This window comes from Salvia hispanica, chromosome 4, assembly GCF_029641045.1.
Source record: "Salvia hispanica isolate PSC_SH4W2 chromosome 4, Shi_PSC_v1, whole genome shotgun sequence".
Classification (NCBI taxonomy): domain Eukaryota; kingdom Viridiplantae; phylum Streptophyta; class Magnoliopsida; order Lamiales; family Lamiaceae; genus Salvia; species Salvia hispanica.
In genome coordinates, this window is record NC_142695.1 from 60,744,749 (window position 1) to 60,761,117 (window position 16,369).

Sequence of the window (16,369 nt, forward strand, 5' to 3'; positions counted from 1 at the left end):
TTAAAAAAATAGGAGAGATGAACAAAATAGGAAAGATAAAGACAGAAGAAGACAAAAATACACGCAACAAACAAAATCTATCAGCTTCTAACTATGGATCAATATTCTCCTCCAATATTCGGGAGGTTAAGCCCGAATTTCTAACATTTGTTGCAATGTGTTTGGTTGTTACCATCGTAAACTTCCTCAGACCCTCCATCGACCCAATCTCTTCCGGGAGGGTCTCCAGATGTGGACAATTCTTGATTTCTAGTTCCTTGAGAGCCCACATTTCACATCCAACTTGTATTTGTATTTTCCTAAGATTCCACATCTCATTGATGTGAAGAGCTTGGAGCATGGGAAACCCGCTCTGCTGGATCATCATTTCTCGACCAGTGTATGCATTCCGCAGTTTGAGGCGCTCAAGGAATGGCAGCTTCTCTAGTATTGGCATGGGGTCTTTGTCAAGACAAGTATTCACCAAAGCCACATAATTGATAAATGGCGGGAAGTTATAAGGACTTGGTAGACTAGATAGGAGCCCATCCACTTTGATTGCAATGAGGCGATCTAGAACGCCAATCTCGTCCAAACACGGCATGCTTCTGAAACAAAACCCTCTCAGGATAAGGTGGCTAAGGCTCTCCAACTTTGCTAGTGATGCAAAGAGCTCGCCTATATCCGAGTTTTCATCAACTTCTTCAATTCCCACTTTATGGAGAATAGGCATTGCCTCCAAGCCCGAGATCTCATATATCCAATCATAGATCGAGATGTAGGTTAGGGTTTGAAGATCCAGTAGCGCATCTACTTTCAAAGGGTTTCGGTAAATCACATCACACATGTAGAGATGACGAAGGCTACACATTTCCTTTATTATATCAGGCACCTCCACCATAAAATTTAGAGCGATATCGAAAACCTGAAGCTTTTTCAAGCCCTCCAACGATCGCGGGATCTCTTGTATGTAATTGTTTCTCAATGCCAAGTATCTTAACTCAATCAATGTGCCAATTGTTTCTGATAAAGTCTTCACTCCAACATCTTCCATGTCGAGTATTTTGAGTAGTTCGAGACTCTCCCAATAAGACGGGCTAGCATTATCTGCGTAGCCACCACCTCCATGGAAGATGAGAGAAAGAAGTTGTTTGTTGTCTTGACTTGTGGGATGATTAAACTTCTCTCTGCCACAATGGATTACGCGATGACGAGGATTCCGAGAGGGTATGCTATTTCTATCACTCCTTAAGATCTCAAACCCTATTTCCTCCTCTGCCTTTTTAATGGATAACATGTGTAACAGAGGATTCATGTGACACCTTTTTGGTTTAGTGTAAAATGAGCTCTTGTTCAAGACTTGAATAATCGACTGACCAACTAAACCGTACACCAAATGTCTTCCTGTAATTAGTCCACTTGCACTCCAAATTTGTTCCAACTTTTCTTCCCTCATTATTGCATTTTCCTTAAAAAAGGACATATGCAAGAAACATGCCTTGAGTTCATCATCCAATTCATGATACATCGGTTCCAATAACTTCAATGATTCACTCAAATCAACTGAATCAAAAAGTTGTTCCCATTCAATCCCCGAAAGTCTTTGCTTTGCTTTCTGCCTTGCAACATCTATTATAGCTATCGGCAAACCCCCACATTTCTTCAACATCTCTTTTCCCTTCCTCTCTAACTCCTTTGTGAATTTGTTCTCATCACTTAAAAATTTCTCAATTGTTTTCAAAAACAATTGCCAGCTCTTATTAGAATCCAAAGCTTTCATCTCATGAGTGTTGTAGACGCTTGAATTAATAGAATCATAACGACTCGTGCACAACATTCTACTTCCACTGCCGGCGTCTGCAAAAAATAATTGATACAAAAAAGAAGTAACTCATAAGTCTACAAAAAGAGTATGTTAAGACAAACACAAAAGACGCGAGCATACCTTCTTCATCCAAAAGATCTCGCAAGATGTAAGCCAACCGCATTCCTTTGAATAGGTTGTCAAAAACTATGAAAAACCGCTTTCCTTGCAGGTGCTGGCGAAGCATCTGTCGTAGACTTCTGTTATCCTTTTCCTCCAACAAGTAATCGCTTTCATTTGATTCCTTCTTTCCTACCACCATCTGTTGTATGAGTTCCACAAGTACCTCTTTGTAGCTCATGCCACTGGAAAAGGACACCCACCCGCGACGCTCAAATCGCCCATCAACCTTCTTATGGTTGTATACTTGCCTAGCAAGCGTCGTCTTTCCAATACCAATCATGCCTTTGATGTACCAAGTGTGGTACCCGCACGAATCGTTTAAAATCGCTTTGTAAATCAACTTGTGCACATCTTCGTCCAATCCCACCACCACTTGTTCTTCGTTTTCTCCTCCAACATTTTTCTCACCTGCTCCAAAGTTCATCATCCGCGTTTTTGTCATGTTGATCTCATTTTGGATGTCATGAGCAATGTCGAACATGTCGCTATGATGGAGATCTTGAGCTAACTCGACCAAGTCGGAAATCAAATGTTTTATCATGCTCCTCTCTTCCATTTTCAAGTCACTCAAGAAATCCAAAACTTCTTTTAGATCGTTGATATTGGCCTCTTTGAACCAACGTCGCTTGATATTTTTACATGTTGCAAGAGAACTCTGCAGCTTTTCTATCATCTCTCTTAGCTCTTTTATATTGGCTTCTTCCATGTTTATCTGCACATATATTCAAATTTATTACTTTCTCCATTTTCAAATAAATGTCATATTTACCTTTTTTCCCCTGATTAATTCCATTTATGCATAATTTGAAGGCCTCTAGAGAGTAAGAATTAGCATATGCTGATCAATATGAATTTAGGGATCCAAGAATTCATGCTGTCAAATATAAATAGAACAAGTTCCCAAATCTAAATAGTTTACACTTTACACCTTTTCTCAATTTAAAATCATGCAATTGAAATTAGTAAAACCTCTTCTACTTATCTATGATTAACATTGCCTATAAATTCATAAATCTTGATTAAAAATACTAGCATTATTTTGAGTGCTAGTAAGATTTAACTAAATCGTGCAGATCTACAGAACGAGATCTTCTCAAAATCTTCATTGAAGATTCAGAAAAGTTGGAATTTTTTTTCATACCCTTGATATATTATGGTGGTATACATAATTTAAAATTCTAAAATCTCCATATATATTTGATACAAATGATTTTGGATTGAATCAATTTATGAAATGAAGGATTCCAAAATCCAAACTTCTTGATAAAAAACACAGCAACATATATAATCATGTGATGAAGCTTATAACTATAGATACAAAGTAAGGGATAGAAAATACCTTTTTGAGAAATGTTCTTCTTATCTTTGCCGGTCTCAAAATTTCTGATTTGAACGGTTGAGACTTGAGAGTGTGATATCATCCAGAGTTGAAAGAAATTTTGGAGTACAAATTCATGAACTTATATTTTAGCAAGTTAATTAATTCGGATTACTTGGAGAATAAAAATAGTACTACTAGAATAAAAATAGTACTACTATAGCCAGCTTAGTGCTTAGAGAGTTATAATTAGCCATGTGCGAGGAGGCAAGTAGATGCAGCTATTATTTTAAAATTAATTCATATTTTCCTATCAGAGATTCAGAAGCCATCCTCACCATTTCTAAGTCCACGCACAATAAATTATTTCGGGATTTCCGAGAACATAATTATTCTAAAGTCTCCTCTAATCGTCATAGCAGCATCTACCTTCCAGGCCAACTATTTTTTATAATATTTAACTTATTCTGATTAATTGTTTTAAGAACTTCTAGAGCTCAAGTCTCCTCTAGTTATAATTATCCTGCTGGCAATCATCTTAATTTTGTTATCAACTTAATAATATCTTTATCTTAAATTCTTAATCTAGTTTTTGAAAACCGACGTTCTGAATTAGGACCCTAGGCTGTAGGTTTTTTTTGTTTAGTTAATGTTTATTTAATACTACTATCGTCCAAAAGATTAGATAAAGTTATAAATGACACGGACATTAATCCACCATTGATAAAGTAGATTGTGAGGTCCACAATTAGAATTATGCGTAGGGTTAATATTTGTTTTAAATTTTTTTTATTAGTCTATTTTTAGTGGACGATTCAAAATAATAACATTAATATATGTTTTAGAGCATCCACAATGGATGCCCTAGTGGAAGCCTAGTGAGAGCCCTAGTGGTTGCCACGTCAGCATGCCCTATCTTTCTACAGTGGTGGAGCCCTAGTGCATGTCATATCTCTTATCCACTTTTCATTTCAATTTTAAATCATTGTTTTTTAATTTTATTTTTAATTACTATAAATTACCATAATATATTATTTTAAACACCACAAATGCAAAAAAAAAAAAAAACTACATTACTTAATTGAAAAGTGGAACTACATCATACTTAGATAAAAAAAAAACTACATTAAAACTAAAATACTAAAAAAAAGAAAAAACCAAACTAGTTATCTAAATTCAACCTCTACGCCAAATTCTTGATCATATTCTTAGTCCTCTGTCGGGCTTCTGGATCGGTTTCTTGACGAAGGCTGTTTTGGGCGTCAAGTATAAACCTATACTCAACCACCTCGCGATAACCTCCGAACTCCTCGATCGCCCTGTCCATGAGCTGAACAGATGGAGGAGGCGCAGCCTGCGGGGGGGCCGCTGATCCAGACGCGCCCGCCTTCGCCTTCCCTTTGGCCTGGGCTTTGGCAGCCTTGGTACCAATGGGACGTCTAAAAATAGACGTAGGCGTGCCGGAACTCCCTTCCGGCTCAGCGTTCAGATCCACAGGAGATGGGCCGCTGCTCGTGTAATCGCCAGCGGCGGTGTTCTTCGTCCGCTTCGGAGCCGAGGATCCAACCGGTATCCCTCCGTTGAACTTCCCCTTGTCCTTCAAGATCAGTCAAATATTGTACAGCTTGAACTGCCCGAACTGTCGTTGGTACTCGGACAACGACTTGTTGAGGACATCCTCCATGCTCTCACCGCTAGCCCTTCCGTCCCTATTCCTGTTGTAGATATAGCATAAGTTGTTGATGTGGACCTTGATCCGATCCCAACACTTGCGCAGCTGAACCTTGGTCCGCTTCAACGCCCACTTCGGTTTCACCTCGTTGTAGCGTTCCTCAATGCGATCCCACATCCTGGCCAAAGTATGGTTGTTGGAGGATATCGAATCCTCCGATACATCGACCCAACACTTAGCTACCTTCAGGTACTCATCCAACTCGTAGTCAGTACGCCCTGTTGCGTACTCCTCGTTCGGCTCGTCGTGTGGGAGTGGGAGTGGGACTGGGACCGATGGCGCCTTTTCTTTCCGCGCCATCTTCTTCCTCCCTTTCTTCGGCAGCGGCTGCACAGGGGCAGGAGGTTGCCCACAACTAGGCTCCATATCCTCAACCCGATACTCCTCGGTGCAGAAGAACGGATCGAACTCAGAGTCGTCAACGAAAGTGGATCCTACAAATCCGGGCGTCTCAACCCGGTAGTCTTCGTGGCCGGGCCACCGGGCGCCGCCGCCTCCTCCAAACATCGGCATATCGTCGTCGACATTATTCGGGGTTGGGTATTGACTCGGATCCACTGTTGAAAGAGTGGATATTGAGAGAATATAGAAGAGAAAGTGAAAGGTTTGGTATGTGAAAAGTGAAGAAAATGGAGTATTTATAGTGGTTTAAATTAAGGTTAACTAATTAAAAAAAATTACGAAAAAATCGGGCTCGGGCTCGGGCGCACCTCTGCAATGGGCGCCCGAGCTCACGCCCGATCGATCGGGCGTGTGATCGGTCGCGACCGAACTCTCGGTCGCGCTCGGGCGTGACCGACGCCTGCAATGGATGCCCGACCACGCCCGAGCCCGATCTCGGCCGATCGGGCGCGCGATCGATCGGGCATCCATTGTGGATGCTCTTATGGACGGAGATAATATAACTTAGGGCATTTCATCGAATTGTTTGATCTCAAACTAGTGGATTTTAAATTAAAAAGAAATTTATTAATGTCTATTTGTTGCTTAAAAGTAAAAGGGAAAATAGGGAAAAAAAAAACAAACACAAACCATCTAAATCTCAACAAACAAAATAATAGAGCTAATTAACGTTATGGACAGACAAAATCCACCTCCGGTATTTCTGAGGTTAATCCCGAATTTCTAATTTTCGTTGCAATGCGATTCGTTGTTACCATCTTAAACTTCATCAAGTTCTTCATCAACTCTTGTGGGAGGCTCTCTAAATGTGGACAGTTGATTTCTAGCTGTTTCAAAGATAACAACGCTCTCTCAACTTGTATTTTTCTAAGATTCCACAACTCATTGATGCGCAAGATTTCGAGGCGTAAGAGGCCGCGGACTATCACCATTTCTCGACCGGTGTATGCATTCCGCAGTTTGAGGCGTTTCAGCCAGCGAAACGTTTGTAGCACTCGCATAGGGTCTTCATCAAGACAAGTATTTACCAAAACGATGTATCTTACCCGAGGGAAGTTATCGCCACTTGGCAGCCGAGGTACGAGCCCATACAGTTTGACCGTTTCGAGTCTATCTAGAACACCAATCTCGTCTAGACACGGCATGCTTCTGAAACGAAACCCTTTCAAGATAAGATGACGAAGGAACATCAACTTACCCAGTGATGAAAAGAGATTGCCTACATCTGAGTTTTCATCAACCTCTTCGATGCCCAATTTTTGGAGACGAATTGTCGTCTCCAAGATTGAGGCCTCATTTATACAATCATGAATAGAGATGTAGGTTAGGGTCTCAAGATACTCTAACGCGTCTATTTTCAAAGGCTTTCGGCAAATAACATCAGCCATGTGGAGAGTACGGAGGCTGTCCATTTCCCATATAATATCCGGCACATCCACCATGAAGTTAAGATCTATATCAAGAACCTTAAGCTTTTTCAAGCCCCTAAACGAGTGTGGGATCTCTTGTATGTAATTGTTTCTCAGTCCCAAGTATCTTAACTCGGTTAATGTGCTGATAGTTTCTGATAAAGTTTTCACCCCAAAATCATCCATGTCGAGTATTTTGAGTATTTCCAAACTCTTCCAATAAGACAGACTAGCATCGTCCAAGTAGCAACCACCTCCATGCAAGATAAGAGAATTAAGGTTTTTGTTATCCTGATTCTTGGAATGATCAGACTTATCTCTGCCACAATGGATAACACGATGAAGCGGATTCTGAGAGGTTTGGCTATTTCCATTGCTCTTCAGGATCTCAAAGCCAATTTCCTCCTCTGCTTTTTTGATGGATAGCATGTGTAGTACGGGATTCATGTGGCACCTTTTTACTTCCTCCTTGAATACGAACTCGTGCACGACTTCAATAATAGATTCTTTAACTAAACCGGCACATGGTCCACCAAAAAGCCCTCTTGTAAGTGTGTCTAATGACTCTATTCCACTTGCAGCCCAAATCTGTTCCAACTTTTCTTCCCTCATTATTGCATTTTCCTTAAAAAAGGACATACACAGGAAACACAGCTTAAGTTCTTCTCCCAATGTCTGATACATGGGTTCCAATAACTTCAATGATTTGCTCAAATCAACAGAATCAAAAAGCTCTTCCCACGCAATCCCTGAAAGTCTTTGCTTTGCTTTCTGCCTTGCAACATCAATTATAGCCGGTGGCAAACCCCCACATTTTTTCAACATCTCTTTACCCTTCCTCTCCAACTCCTTTGAGAATTCCTTCTTACCACTTGCAAATGTATCACCAGGGAATATAGTATTTAGGAACAATTGCCAGCTCTTATCAGAATCCAAAGGTTGCACATTGTGATTGTGATAGATGCCCTCAACCTCATAGCGACTCGTGCACAAAATTCGACTTCTAGGATGGTCTCCATCTGATGAGAATAATTCATACAAAAAAGAGAGTCACTGAACTGTGAAATTAGGATAAATAGTAGTACTACTTTAAGTTGGTCATAAGTTAGTGTAAGAGTATTTTTTCTTTCTAAGATGAACAAAAAAGATTGAAGATAAAATACATATACCTTTATCCCCAAGACCTCGCAAGATGCGTCGTATAGACATTCCTTTGAGTAGGTTGTCAAAAACTATGAAAAATCGCTTTCCTTTCAGGAGCTGGCAAAGCATCTGTCTTAGACTTCGGTTATCCTTTCCCTCCAACAACGAATCTCTTCCAATTAGTTGTTCCTCACTGCCTACCACCATCTGTTGTATCAGTTCCACAAGTACTTCTTTGTAGCTCATGTCATTAGAAATTGACACCCAGCCACGACGTTCAAACCGGCTGACAACGTCCTTGTGGTTGTACACTTGCCTAGCAAGCGTTGTCTTTCCGATACCAATCATGCCTTTGATATTCCAAATACTGAGGTGGGGTGGCCAGCTAGAGTTGTTTAAAACTGCTTTGTCAAGCAACATTTGCACGACGTTTTCCAACCCCACCACAACTTGTTCCTTTTCTTCGTCTCCACTGATTTTATCTTGAGCAGCTCCAAAGTTTATCATACGCATTTTTGTCGACTCGATCTCCCTTTTGTAGTACTCTAGCGATTGAGTGAAATGGAGAGAGCTCATGTCCTCCACACTTTGAGCCAACTCGACCAAGTCCGCCATTAAATATTTTAGCTTGCTCTTGTCTTCCATTTTCAAGCCTCTCAAGAAATCAAACATCTCTCTCAGCTCTTTCATTTTGGCCTCCAGGATGCCACGCGACTTGATATCCGTACACGCAACATGTGAAGTCTCCAGATTTTGTATCAACTCTGAGATCATGGCCTCCTCCTCCATCTTCATTCAAAATTAATTCAATTTCTGAAACCAAGGATTCAAATTCACAATTCTTGATATATTAAAAAACAACAACATATATAATCATGATAATTGACAATGTATATTTCCTATTATGCATCAATTGATAAGGTAAGAATTTGCATATGCAAAATATGGATGAATTAATCATGTTTTTATTGTTGAAAATAGAGCCAACTGAAGATTTAACTATGACGAATTAACAATTCATAATTGAATTTTAACTAAAAGAGGGAAGTGATCAATGTAGAAATAATTTTTAATGTAAAATTGCAGAGCGTTCATTAGTAGATAACATTAAGTTCATTTCTAGGGTGTTCGGTTTGCAAGATTGTATCTCAGATTAAATATGTATTAAGTTCATTTCTAGGGTGTTCGGTTTGCAAGATTGTATCCTAGATTAAATATATATTAAGTTCATTTCTAGGGTGTTCGGTTTGCAAGATTGTATCCCAGATTAAATATGTAGTGCGTTTAGTTCATGAGATTCAATCCCACAATTCAATAATCATGGATAATTAGTAATAGCTAACCTCCTATGATTAAAATAATCTCACAACCTAATCTTAGATTGTATCTTGGTATTATTTTATCTAATAAACCGAACACCACCTTCTAGTTCATATTTAGTTCATTCTAAAGAACCTATTTGAAAAATATGAAGAACATTTTTAGATCATTTACGGATCCAGGTCATTTTTAGTCAATTTTTAGTTCATTTTAGGAAGGATGATCTAATAATAATCTAAAAATGATTAAAACCAGAAATTTCTAAATATGAACTAAAAATTAACTAAGTATAATCTAATAATCATAGTTCTGCATTACTCCTAGTTCTATTTTAATCACATTCCTATATATTTCATAAATCCTGGTTGAAAATTATTAATAAAATTTAAGATGAAGCTATTGAATCCTAACTAGGGCGTTGACTAAATCATGCAGAAATTGAAACTTAAATCTTTTGAACGAATTCAAACTTGTTTAAAAAAAAACAGCAACATATATATAATCATGTGATGAATTGGAAACTAAGTACATAATTTAAGGAAGGAACGATTAACATACCTTTTTTTTGAGGTTATCTTCTTATCTTTGCCAGTTGAGAGAGATTTTGAACTGCAAATTCATCAACTCAGAGTTAGTAATTCGGAAAAAGTTAGAACTTAGAAATACTTGAGTTTTAATTAAAAACTTATGAGGCACCTGTAAAAATGTATGCCATGTGAGAAGAAGGCAAGTGAATGAAGTTATAATTTAAATTAATTCAAAGTTGGTTTACAACACATTTCTCGATAATTTATTCTAAGATTTTCAACGGCAAATTAATTTTTTAATGCAGATTTTGCTTCCACTTGCAGGCCAGCTATTTTTTCATATTTATATTAGTTGATTACTTCTTGAATTTGACCAAAATAAAATAATGGGGGAAAATAGCTGGTCATTGTTTCACATGATGCTTTTTCAAGAATCTAGAGAGCATAAATCTCATCTAATTATAATTAATTATTCTGGTGGATTAGGTGTGGAAGAGCAAGAGCAACCATCTTAATTTTATGATCAATTTATCATAATATTACTTCATTATTTTGTGAAAAAAATGAATTAAATCTATATTTTTAGTTTGAATAAATGAAAACACAAGATGGCCAAACTGAGGTCATAAACCGTGGGCTGTAAATTCCAAAACTTGGGCTTCGAAATTATGAATGGCCCAATTTTACTACAATACTTGGTATTGCAAGGCCCAATGTAAACTACTTAAAATTATGAATGGCCCAATTTTTTATTTGTTTATCCTAATTAATCATTTATCCTGTTGTATCTGAACGTAAGTGTGGAAGATGCTTCCCAAGGGAAACATAATTATTTTAAATTATGATTAATATTTTTGTCCATATTATTAGAATTACTATTGCTGGTATTTTATTTGATATATTTAATTCATAATCAATTTGACCATAAAGTTAATGAATTTGTTGATCACAATCCCATCACCGGCAAAATAGAGGAAAGAGTTGAATCGGAAAATTGATTCCAAACAGGCAAATATAAGAGGAGTTAATCTCAAAAGGTATTTTATTTTCATTGAATAGCTTCATAGTTCACTTTCAATAGTATAGTTAGAATTTTTTACAGATTTTTGAAATCGTTAGCTCAGAAACTTTACTCGGTCCCAATTAATGGTAAAAATTCCAAATATTCTAAATTTTCAATGAGTGTTTTCGAAGAAATCTGTGTTGTCGAATTAAAGCTTCTACAAATGAGTTAAGAAGATTTACCAACTTTAATGGCATAGATAATAGTAGCTTTATATTCCCAAGGTTTTTAATTTGTGCATACCAGAAAGTGAGACCCAATCAGAATTCATTTTTCAGAATTCGATCAATTTTAGATCTGAATCTGGATTTGTTTTTGGTATCATTATCATGTCCAATTCTCTATTTTAAACTCATGAAGTCATTTATACTCCCCCTATCGATCGTACTTTTATGCAATAGTTGTCAAAATTTTAAAGTAAAATGTTAGTGAAATGGGATGTTTAATAGTTCCCAAAATGAAGTAGTAGAGATATTCAATGGTGGGCATGAAGAGTATTACTCACTCCGTCCCGCTTTAGCAGTCTCATTGACTTTTCTGCCATCTTCTTATAAAAATGATAAAAAATAGTTAAAGTAGAGAAATGGTAAAGTAAGAGAGACAATAATATAGATAAGACTATTCTCTATATTATTCTCTCTTTTAATTTACCATTTCTCATCTTTAACTATTTTATATTATTTTTACAAAAAGATGGCAGAAAAGTCAATGGGACTGCTAAAGTGGGACCGGGGGAGTATATGATATAGATTATGTTTTCATTTTTAATGGTGTTCATCTGAATTTCTAAATCAATTCCTTGTAGTTTTTAATAATCTTCCCCGGAAATCATGTCGGAGGCCATCATCTCAGGGGCGATAGAGGAGCTGGAGAGTTTTCTAGTTGAGAGCGATAAAGGGTATCTCGCAAAGACGGTAATAAACGAGCTGCGAATGATGCTGGATTACTTGAGGTTCAAGAACTCGGGAAAGAGGAGAAGGATGCTAAATCATTTGGTAGCTGACTTTGCTGAGATAGCTCAGTATTCAGCTGACCTCACAAGAAAAGCTGATCAGACCTCCTTATACAATGAAATGGGCATTGTCCTCGACTGGCTGAGGCGGTCAAAAAAGCGGATGACGGAGTTTGGAGTCGGTGAGGGGGTGAGCAGACTGCAAGATGTTGGAGAAAAGGGAGACAGAGTTTCCGTGGTGGGGTTGGAGAAGGACATGGAGCAACTTATTGGGAAGGTGATTCTTAACGAGGAGGCGGCCCTTGTGAGTTCTTGTATCAAAGGCATGCTTGGTGTGGGGAAGACGACTCTTGCCAGACAAGTGTACAACCATCCGGCTATCGTTGGGAAGTTCAAGCAACGTGCGTGGGTGACCATTTCTAGTGACACGAGTGTACATGAGGTGCTTGTGGAGCTGATACAGCAGTTGGTGGTACTTGATGGGGATTCGTTGTTGGTGGAGAAAATGGACAACCGGAGTCTTAGACAGATGCTTCGCCAGCACCTGCAAGGAATGTCGTGTTTCATTGTTGTCGACAACCTTCTTGCAGAAATGCGCTTGGAATCTTTCTTGCTAGGTCTTGCACAGATAGGTATGTTCGTCTTCATTTCTTATCTTGGAATTAATTACGCGTGTTTACATTTTGAATGGGACATTTCAAAGGAAAACGTGTCACTTTGAGCAGAACATGACATAGGGAGTATATTATAAAGATTTGAAAAAATTGAATATTTTTGGCTAAAAGTATTACTCCCTCCGTCCCCCATTAGGAGTCACACTTTGACCGGGCACGGGTTTTAAGAAATGTAAAGAAAAGTTGGTTTGAAAAAGTTAGTGGAATGTGGGACCCATTTTTTATATTGGTTTTATAATAAAATGTGAGTGAATTGAGTTAGTGGAATGAGACCTACTTACCATTTATGGTAAAAATGAAGTGTGACTCTTAATTGGGAACATACCGAAATGGAAAAGTGTGACTCTTAATAGGGGACGGAGGGAGTAGTACTCTTGTTGTGTATATTAAAACTTGTGGAAGTATAGACTGTATATTAATTGTTCTCAACATGTATATAATCAGGCAATGGAAGTAGGTTGTTGTTAACCAGTCGCTATAAGATTGAAAGAATAAACATAGGTTATATTCACGAGATGAAAGCTCTGAATCCGGACAAGAGCTGGCAATTGTTTTTGAAAACAATTGATAAATTTACTGGGGTTGAGAACAAATTCTCGAAGGAGTTGGAGAGGAAGGGCAGAGAGATGTTGAAAAAATGTTGGGGTTTGCCGGTAGCTATCATAAATGTTGGAAGGCATAAAGTGAAACAAAGACTTTCGGGGATTGAATGGGAACAACTTTTTGATTCAATTGATTTGCGAGAATCGTTGAAGATATTGGAGCCGATGTATCGTAATTTGGATGAGACACTCAAGGCATGTTTCTTGCTCATGTCATTGTTTAAAGAAAATGCAATAATGAGGGAAGAAAAGTTGGATCATGTTTGGAATATAAGAGGAATAAATGTAGGAAGATCATGTACGTACCGGTTAGTTAGTGAATCCATTTTTGAAGTCGTGCACGAGTTCCCGTTCGTACGAGAAGTAAAAAGGTGTCACATGAATCCTCTACTACACATGTTATCCGTCAAAAAAGCAGAGGAGGAATTGGGCTTTGAGATCTTGAGGAGTGGAAATAGTCGACTCTCTCGAAGCTCACGAATTCCTTGTCATCGTGTTATTCATTGTGGTAGAGACAAACTTATTCACTCCAAGAATCAAGACAAACATCTTGTTTCTCTCGTCTTTCATGGAGGTGGTCGCTACTTGGACGACGCTGGAGAGGCTTATTGGAAGAGTTTTGAACTCCTCGACATACTCGACATGGAAGATTTTGGGGTGAAGACTTTATCAGAAACTATTGGCACACTGATTTCGTTAAGGTATTTGGGATTGAGAAACAATTACACGCAAGAGATTCCTCACTCGTTGGGGGGATTGAAAAGGCTTGAGGTTCTCGACATAGCTCTAAACTTTATGGTGGAGGTGCCGGATATCATCAAGGAAATGGGTAGCCTTCGTCATCTCTACATGTCTGATGTGATTTGTCAGGAGCCTTTGAAAGTAGATGCGCTACAGAAGCTTGAGACACTAACTTGCATCCCGATCTATGATTGGACATACGAGTTCTCAAGCTTGGAGAAGATGAGTCGTCTTCGTAAATTGGGGATCGAAGAAATTGATGAAAACTCGGATGTTATAAAGCTCTTTGGATCACTATTTAAGTTGAATAGGCTTGAGCACTTGACCTTGAGAGGGTTTCGTTTCAGAAGCATGCCGTGTTTGGACCAGATTGGTGTTCTTGATAGACTCGCGACGCTTAAACTGGATGGACGCCTAGCTAAGCTACCAAGTGCGGGTGATTTCCCTCAACGTATTCGCTACTTGATTTTGGTAAATACTTGTCTGGGCGAAGACCCCATGCCGGAGCTAGAGAATCTACCCTCCCTAGAGCGCCTCAAACTGCGGAATGCATACACTGGTCGAGAAATGGTGATTCAGCACAACGGGTTTCCTAAGCTCAAAGTGCTTCGGATAAATGAGCTGTGGAACCTTAGAAAAATACAAGTTGGAGAAGGTGCGATGTGGAAACTCGAGCAACTCGAAATCAAGAACTGTACACATCTGGTGAAGTTTAAGATTGGGTCGATGAAGCGTCTGAGGAAGTTAAGAATGGTAACAACCAAACACATGGCAGCAAAGATTAGAAACTCGAGCTCAATCTCCAGAATAATTGAAGTTGATATCAGTCCATAATTTGAAGTGTATGAGAAAGTGGATATTTTTGTTTGTTGCCTTTGGAAGGATGGTGTGTACTTTTCCTTCTTTCATTCCTCCTTTGTTTTGTGTGTTTGCAAATAAATGTGTATAGTTTTAAGGAACAAACTATATGTATTTTATGTTAGTATTATTTAATATGATATGGCTTGAGAATCCAGCTCATAAGAGCATCTCCAATGGCTTCAGGCCAGCCACAGGCTAGCCACTCTCTCTCTCTGCCACATCATCAGCACTAAAATTCCACATGCCACATCATCATTTTACTCAAATAGGCTAGCCCAAGGCTAGCAACAGGCTAGCCGCAATAAAAATAATTCAAAAACAACTACATTTACGCAATTAAATTTACGATAAATTACTGAATTAAATTTACGAGACATATACGGAAGAATGCATTCATTTCATTTAAATAAAAAAAAGATACATAGATAAAAAAAAGTACATAATAAAAAAAAAAACCGGGCTTCCACACACAAGCCCCGCCTCTCTCTACTCCTCATCGCCATCCCCGCTGCCACCCGGGACCTCCACATCAGTGGCATCTGAGCCCGCGTCTGAGCCCCCAATCAGTGCCCTCGTGGCATCCAAATCCACCTGCATGCTCTCGAGCATCGAGTGAAGAAACCTCTTCTCCATGAGGTCAGTTGCGGCCTCCACTCTTGGAAGACCTTGTACATCTGTTCCCGCATTTTTTTTGACGCGAGAATAAGGTGTACGCGCGTGGGGGGTGTCGAGAGGACCTCCGGGGGCGATAGGGGGGAGGATCCCCTTGCTGCCTGTTGCGCCCGCTTTTGGCCAACCGGGCGAGGGCGACGAGCAAAGGATGGAGGGGTCGGAAACTCCTCAGCATCCGGGGGGAGGTCGTGGGATCTGCCGCTGTAATCGCCGGAATAGTTCAGCTTCTGCATCTTCGGCCACCCAGCTTCGACCCCCGCCCGGAACTTCTCGGACTCCTTTAACACCAGATAGCATTCCCAGTAGGTGAACTCCTTATAAGTCCCCGGCACGGGGAACTGACTCTCCGCTATCATCCGGGCGTCCTCCTCAGTTTGCCCACTAGTCATCATGCGGAGGGCGTTGGTGTACAACCCCGAAAATCGGCCGACCGCGGCCCTGATGCTTTCCCACCCCTTCCGGCACTCCTCCCCGCTGTAGTCCTTTCCATGCGGGCAGTACCTCATGTAGGCTGCTCTAATCTTAGCCCACATGTTGACGATTCGCTGGTTGTCGGATCGTCGCAAATCGACAACCACGCCTTGGCCAGGGCGACGTACTCATCCTCCGTCCACTTCCTCCGCGTGGGGGTGTCGTCAACAGCCGGCTACGACGACTCACCGACCACCTTGCTCTTCCCCTTGGTCTTCTTCTTCTTCGGCGCGGCCCGACCCGCTGGAACGGCAGTGTCCGCTTCCCCGATATCGATCCTCAGCTCATGCAATGAGAACTTAACGGTCATCCCCAGTGAACTGCGTCTCCACCGGGGTCGACGTGTGAGACGAAGCCGTCAAAAAATCAAGAGAGGGGCGATAGACCGTGCCCCCCCCCCCCCAGTGACCCCTGCACCCCGGGATGCATACCGGGCTGCATCCCTCCCTGCCATACCAGCATCATCCACATCATCTGTTGCAGCATCTGCTGCGGCATCTGGGGCATACCTCCCCA

General features: G+C 40.0%; 3 protein-coding genes across 3 annotated transcripts; 1 reads left to right on the top strand and 2 right to left on the bottom strand.

The window, feature by feature from the left end:
• LOC125192666 (disease resistance RPP8-like protein 3) lies at positions 1-3,376 on the bottom strand. Its single transcript, XM_048090286.2, has 3 exons — positions 3,306-3,376; positions 1,925-2,678; positions 1-1,836 (listed from the first exon to the last, which is right to left on the bottom strand). Exons 2-3 carry the CDS (start codon positions 2,670-2,672, stop codon positions 92-94), a joined length of 2,493 nt encoding a protein of 830 aa, XP_047946243.1. The 5' UTR covers positions 2,673-2,678; positions 3,306-3,376; the 3' UTR covers positions 1-91.
• A 2,657-nt stretch (positions 3,377-6,033) lies between these two features.
• Positions 6,034-9,950, bottom strand: LOC125192667 (putative inactive disease susceptibility protein LOV1). The gene is made up of 3 exons (XM_048090287.2): positions 9,849-9,950; positions 7,997-8,783; positions 6,034-7,846 (listed from the first exon to the last, which is right to left on the bottom strand). The coding sequence occupies exons 2-3, from the start codon at positions 8,763-8,765 to the stop codon at positions 6,090-6,092; spliced, it is 2,526 nt and encodes an 841-aa protein (XP_047946244.2). The 5' UTR covers positions 8,766-8,783; positions 9,849-9,950; the 3' UTR covers positions 6,034-6,089.
• A 790-nt stretch (positions 9,951-10,740) lies between these two features.
• Positions 10,741-14,844, top strand: LOC125196165 (putative disease resistance protein At1g59620). The gene is made up of 3 exons (XM_048094562.2): positions 10,741-10,854; positions 11,686-12,464; positions 12,951-14,844. Exons 2-3 carry the CDS (start codon positions 11,711-11,713, stop codon positions 14,681-14,683), a joined length of 2,487 nt encoding a protein of 828 aa, XP_047950519.2. The 5' UTR covers positions 10,741-10,854; positions 11,686-11,710; the 3' UTR covers positions 14,684-14,844.
• The last annotated feature ends 1,525 nt before the right edge of the window (positions 14,845-16,369 follow it).

Coding starts and splice junctions, on each gene's coding strand:
- LOC125192666 (XM_048090286.2), bottom strand. CDS start 2,672: ATGGAAGAAGCCAATATAAAAGAGCTAAGAGAGATGATAGAAAAGCTG. Junction 1,837..1,924: donor AGATCTTTTGGATGAAGAAG/GTATGCTCGCGT, acceptor TATTTTTTGCAG/ACGCCGGCAGTGGAAGTAGA.
- LOC125192667 (XM_048090287.2), bottom strand. CDS start 8,765: ATGAAGATGGAGGAGGAGGCCATGATCTCAGAGTTGATACAAAATCTG. Junction 7,847..7,996: donor GCGAGGTCTTGGGGATAAAG/GTATATGTATTT, acceptor TATTCTCATCAG/ATGGAGACCATCCTAGAAGT.
- LOC125196165 (XM_048094562.2), top strand. CDS start 11,711: ATGTCGGAGGCCATCATCTCAGGGGCGATAGAGGAGCTGGAGAGTTTT. Junction 12,465..12,950: donor GCTAGGTCTTGCACAGATAG/GTATGTTCGTCT, acceptor GTATATAATCAG/GCAATGGAAGTAGGTTGTTG.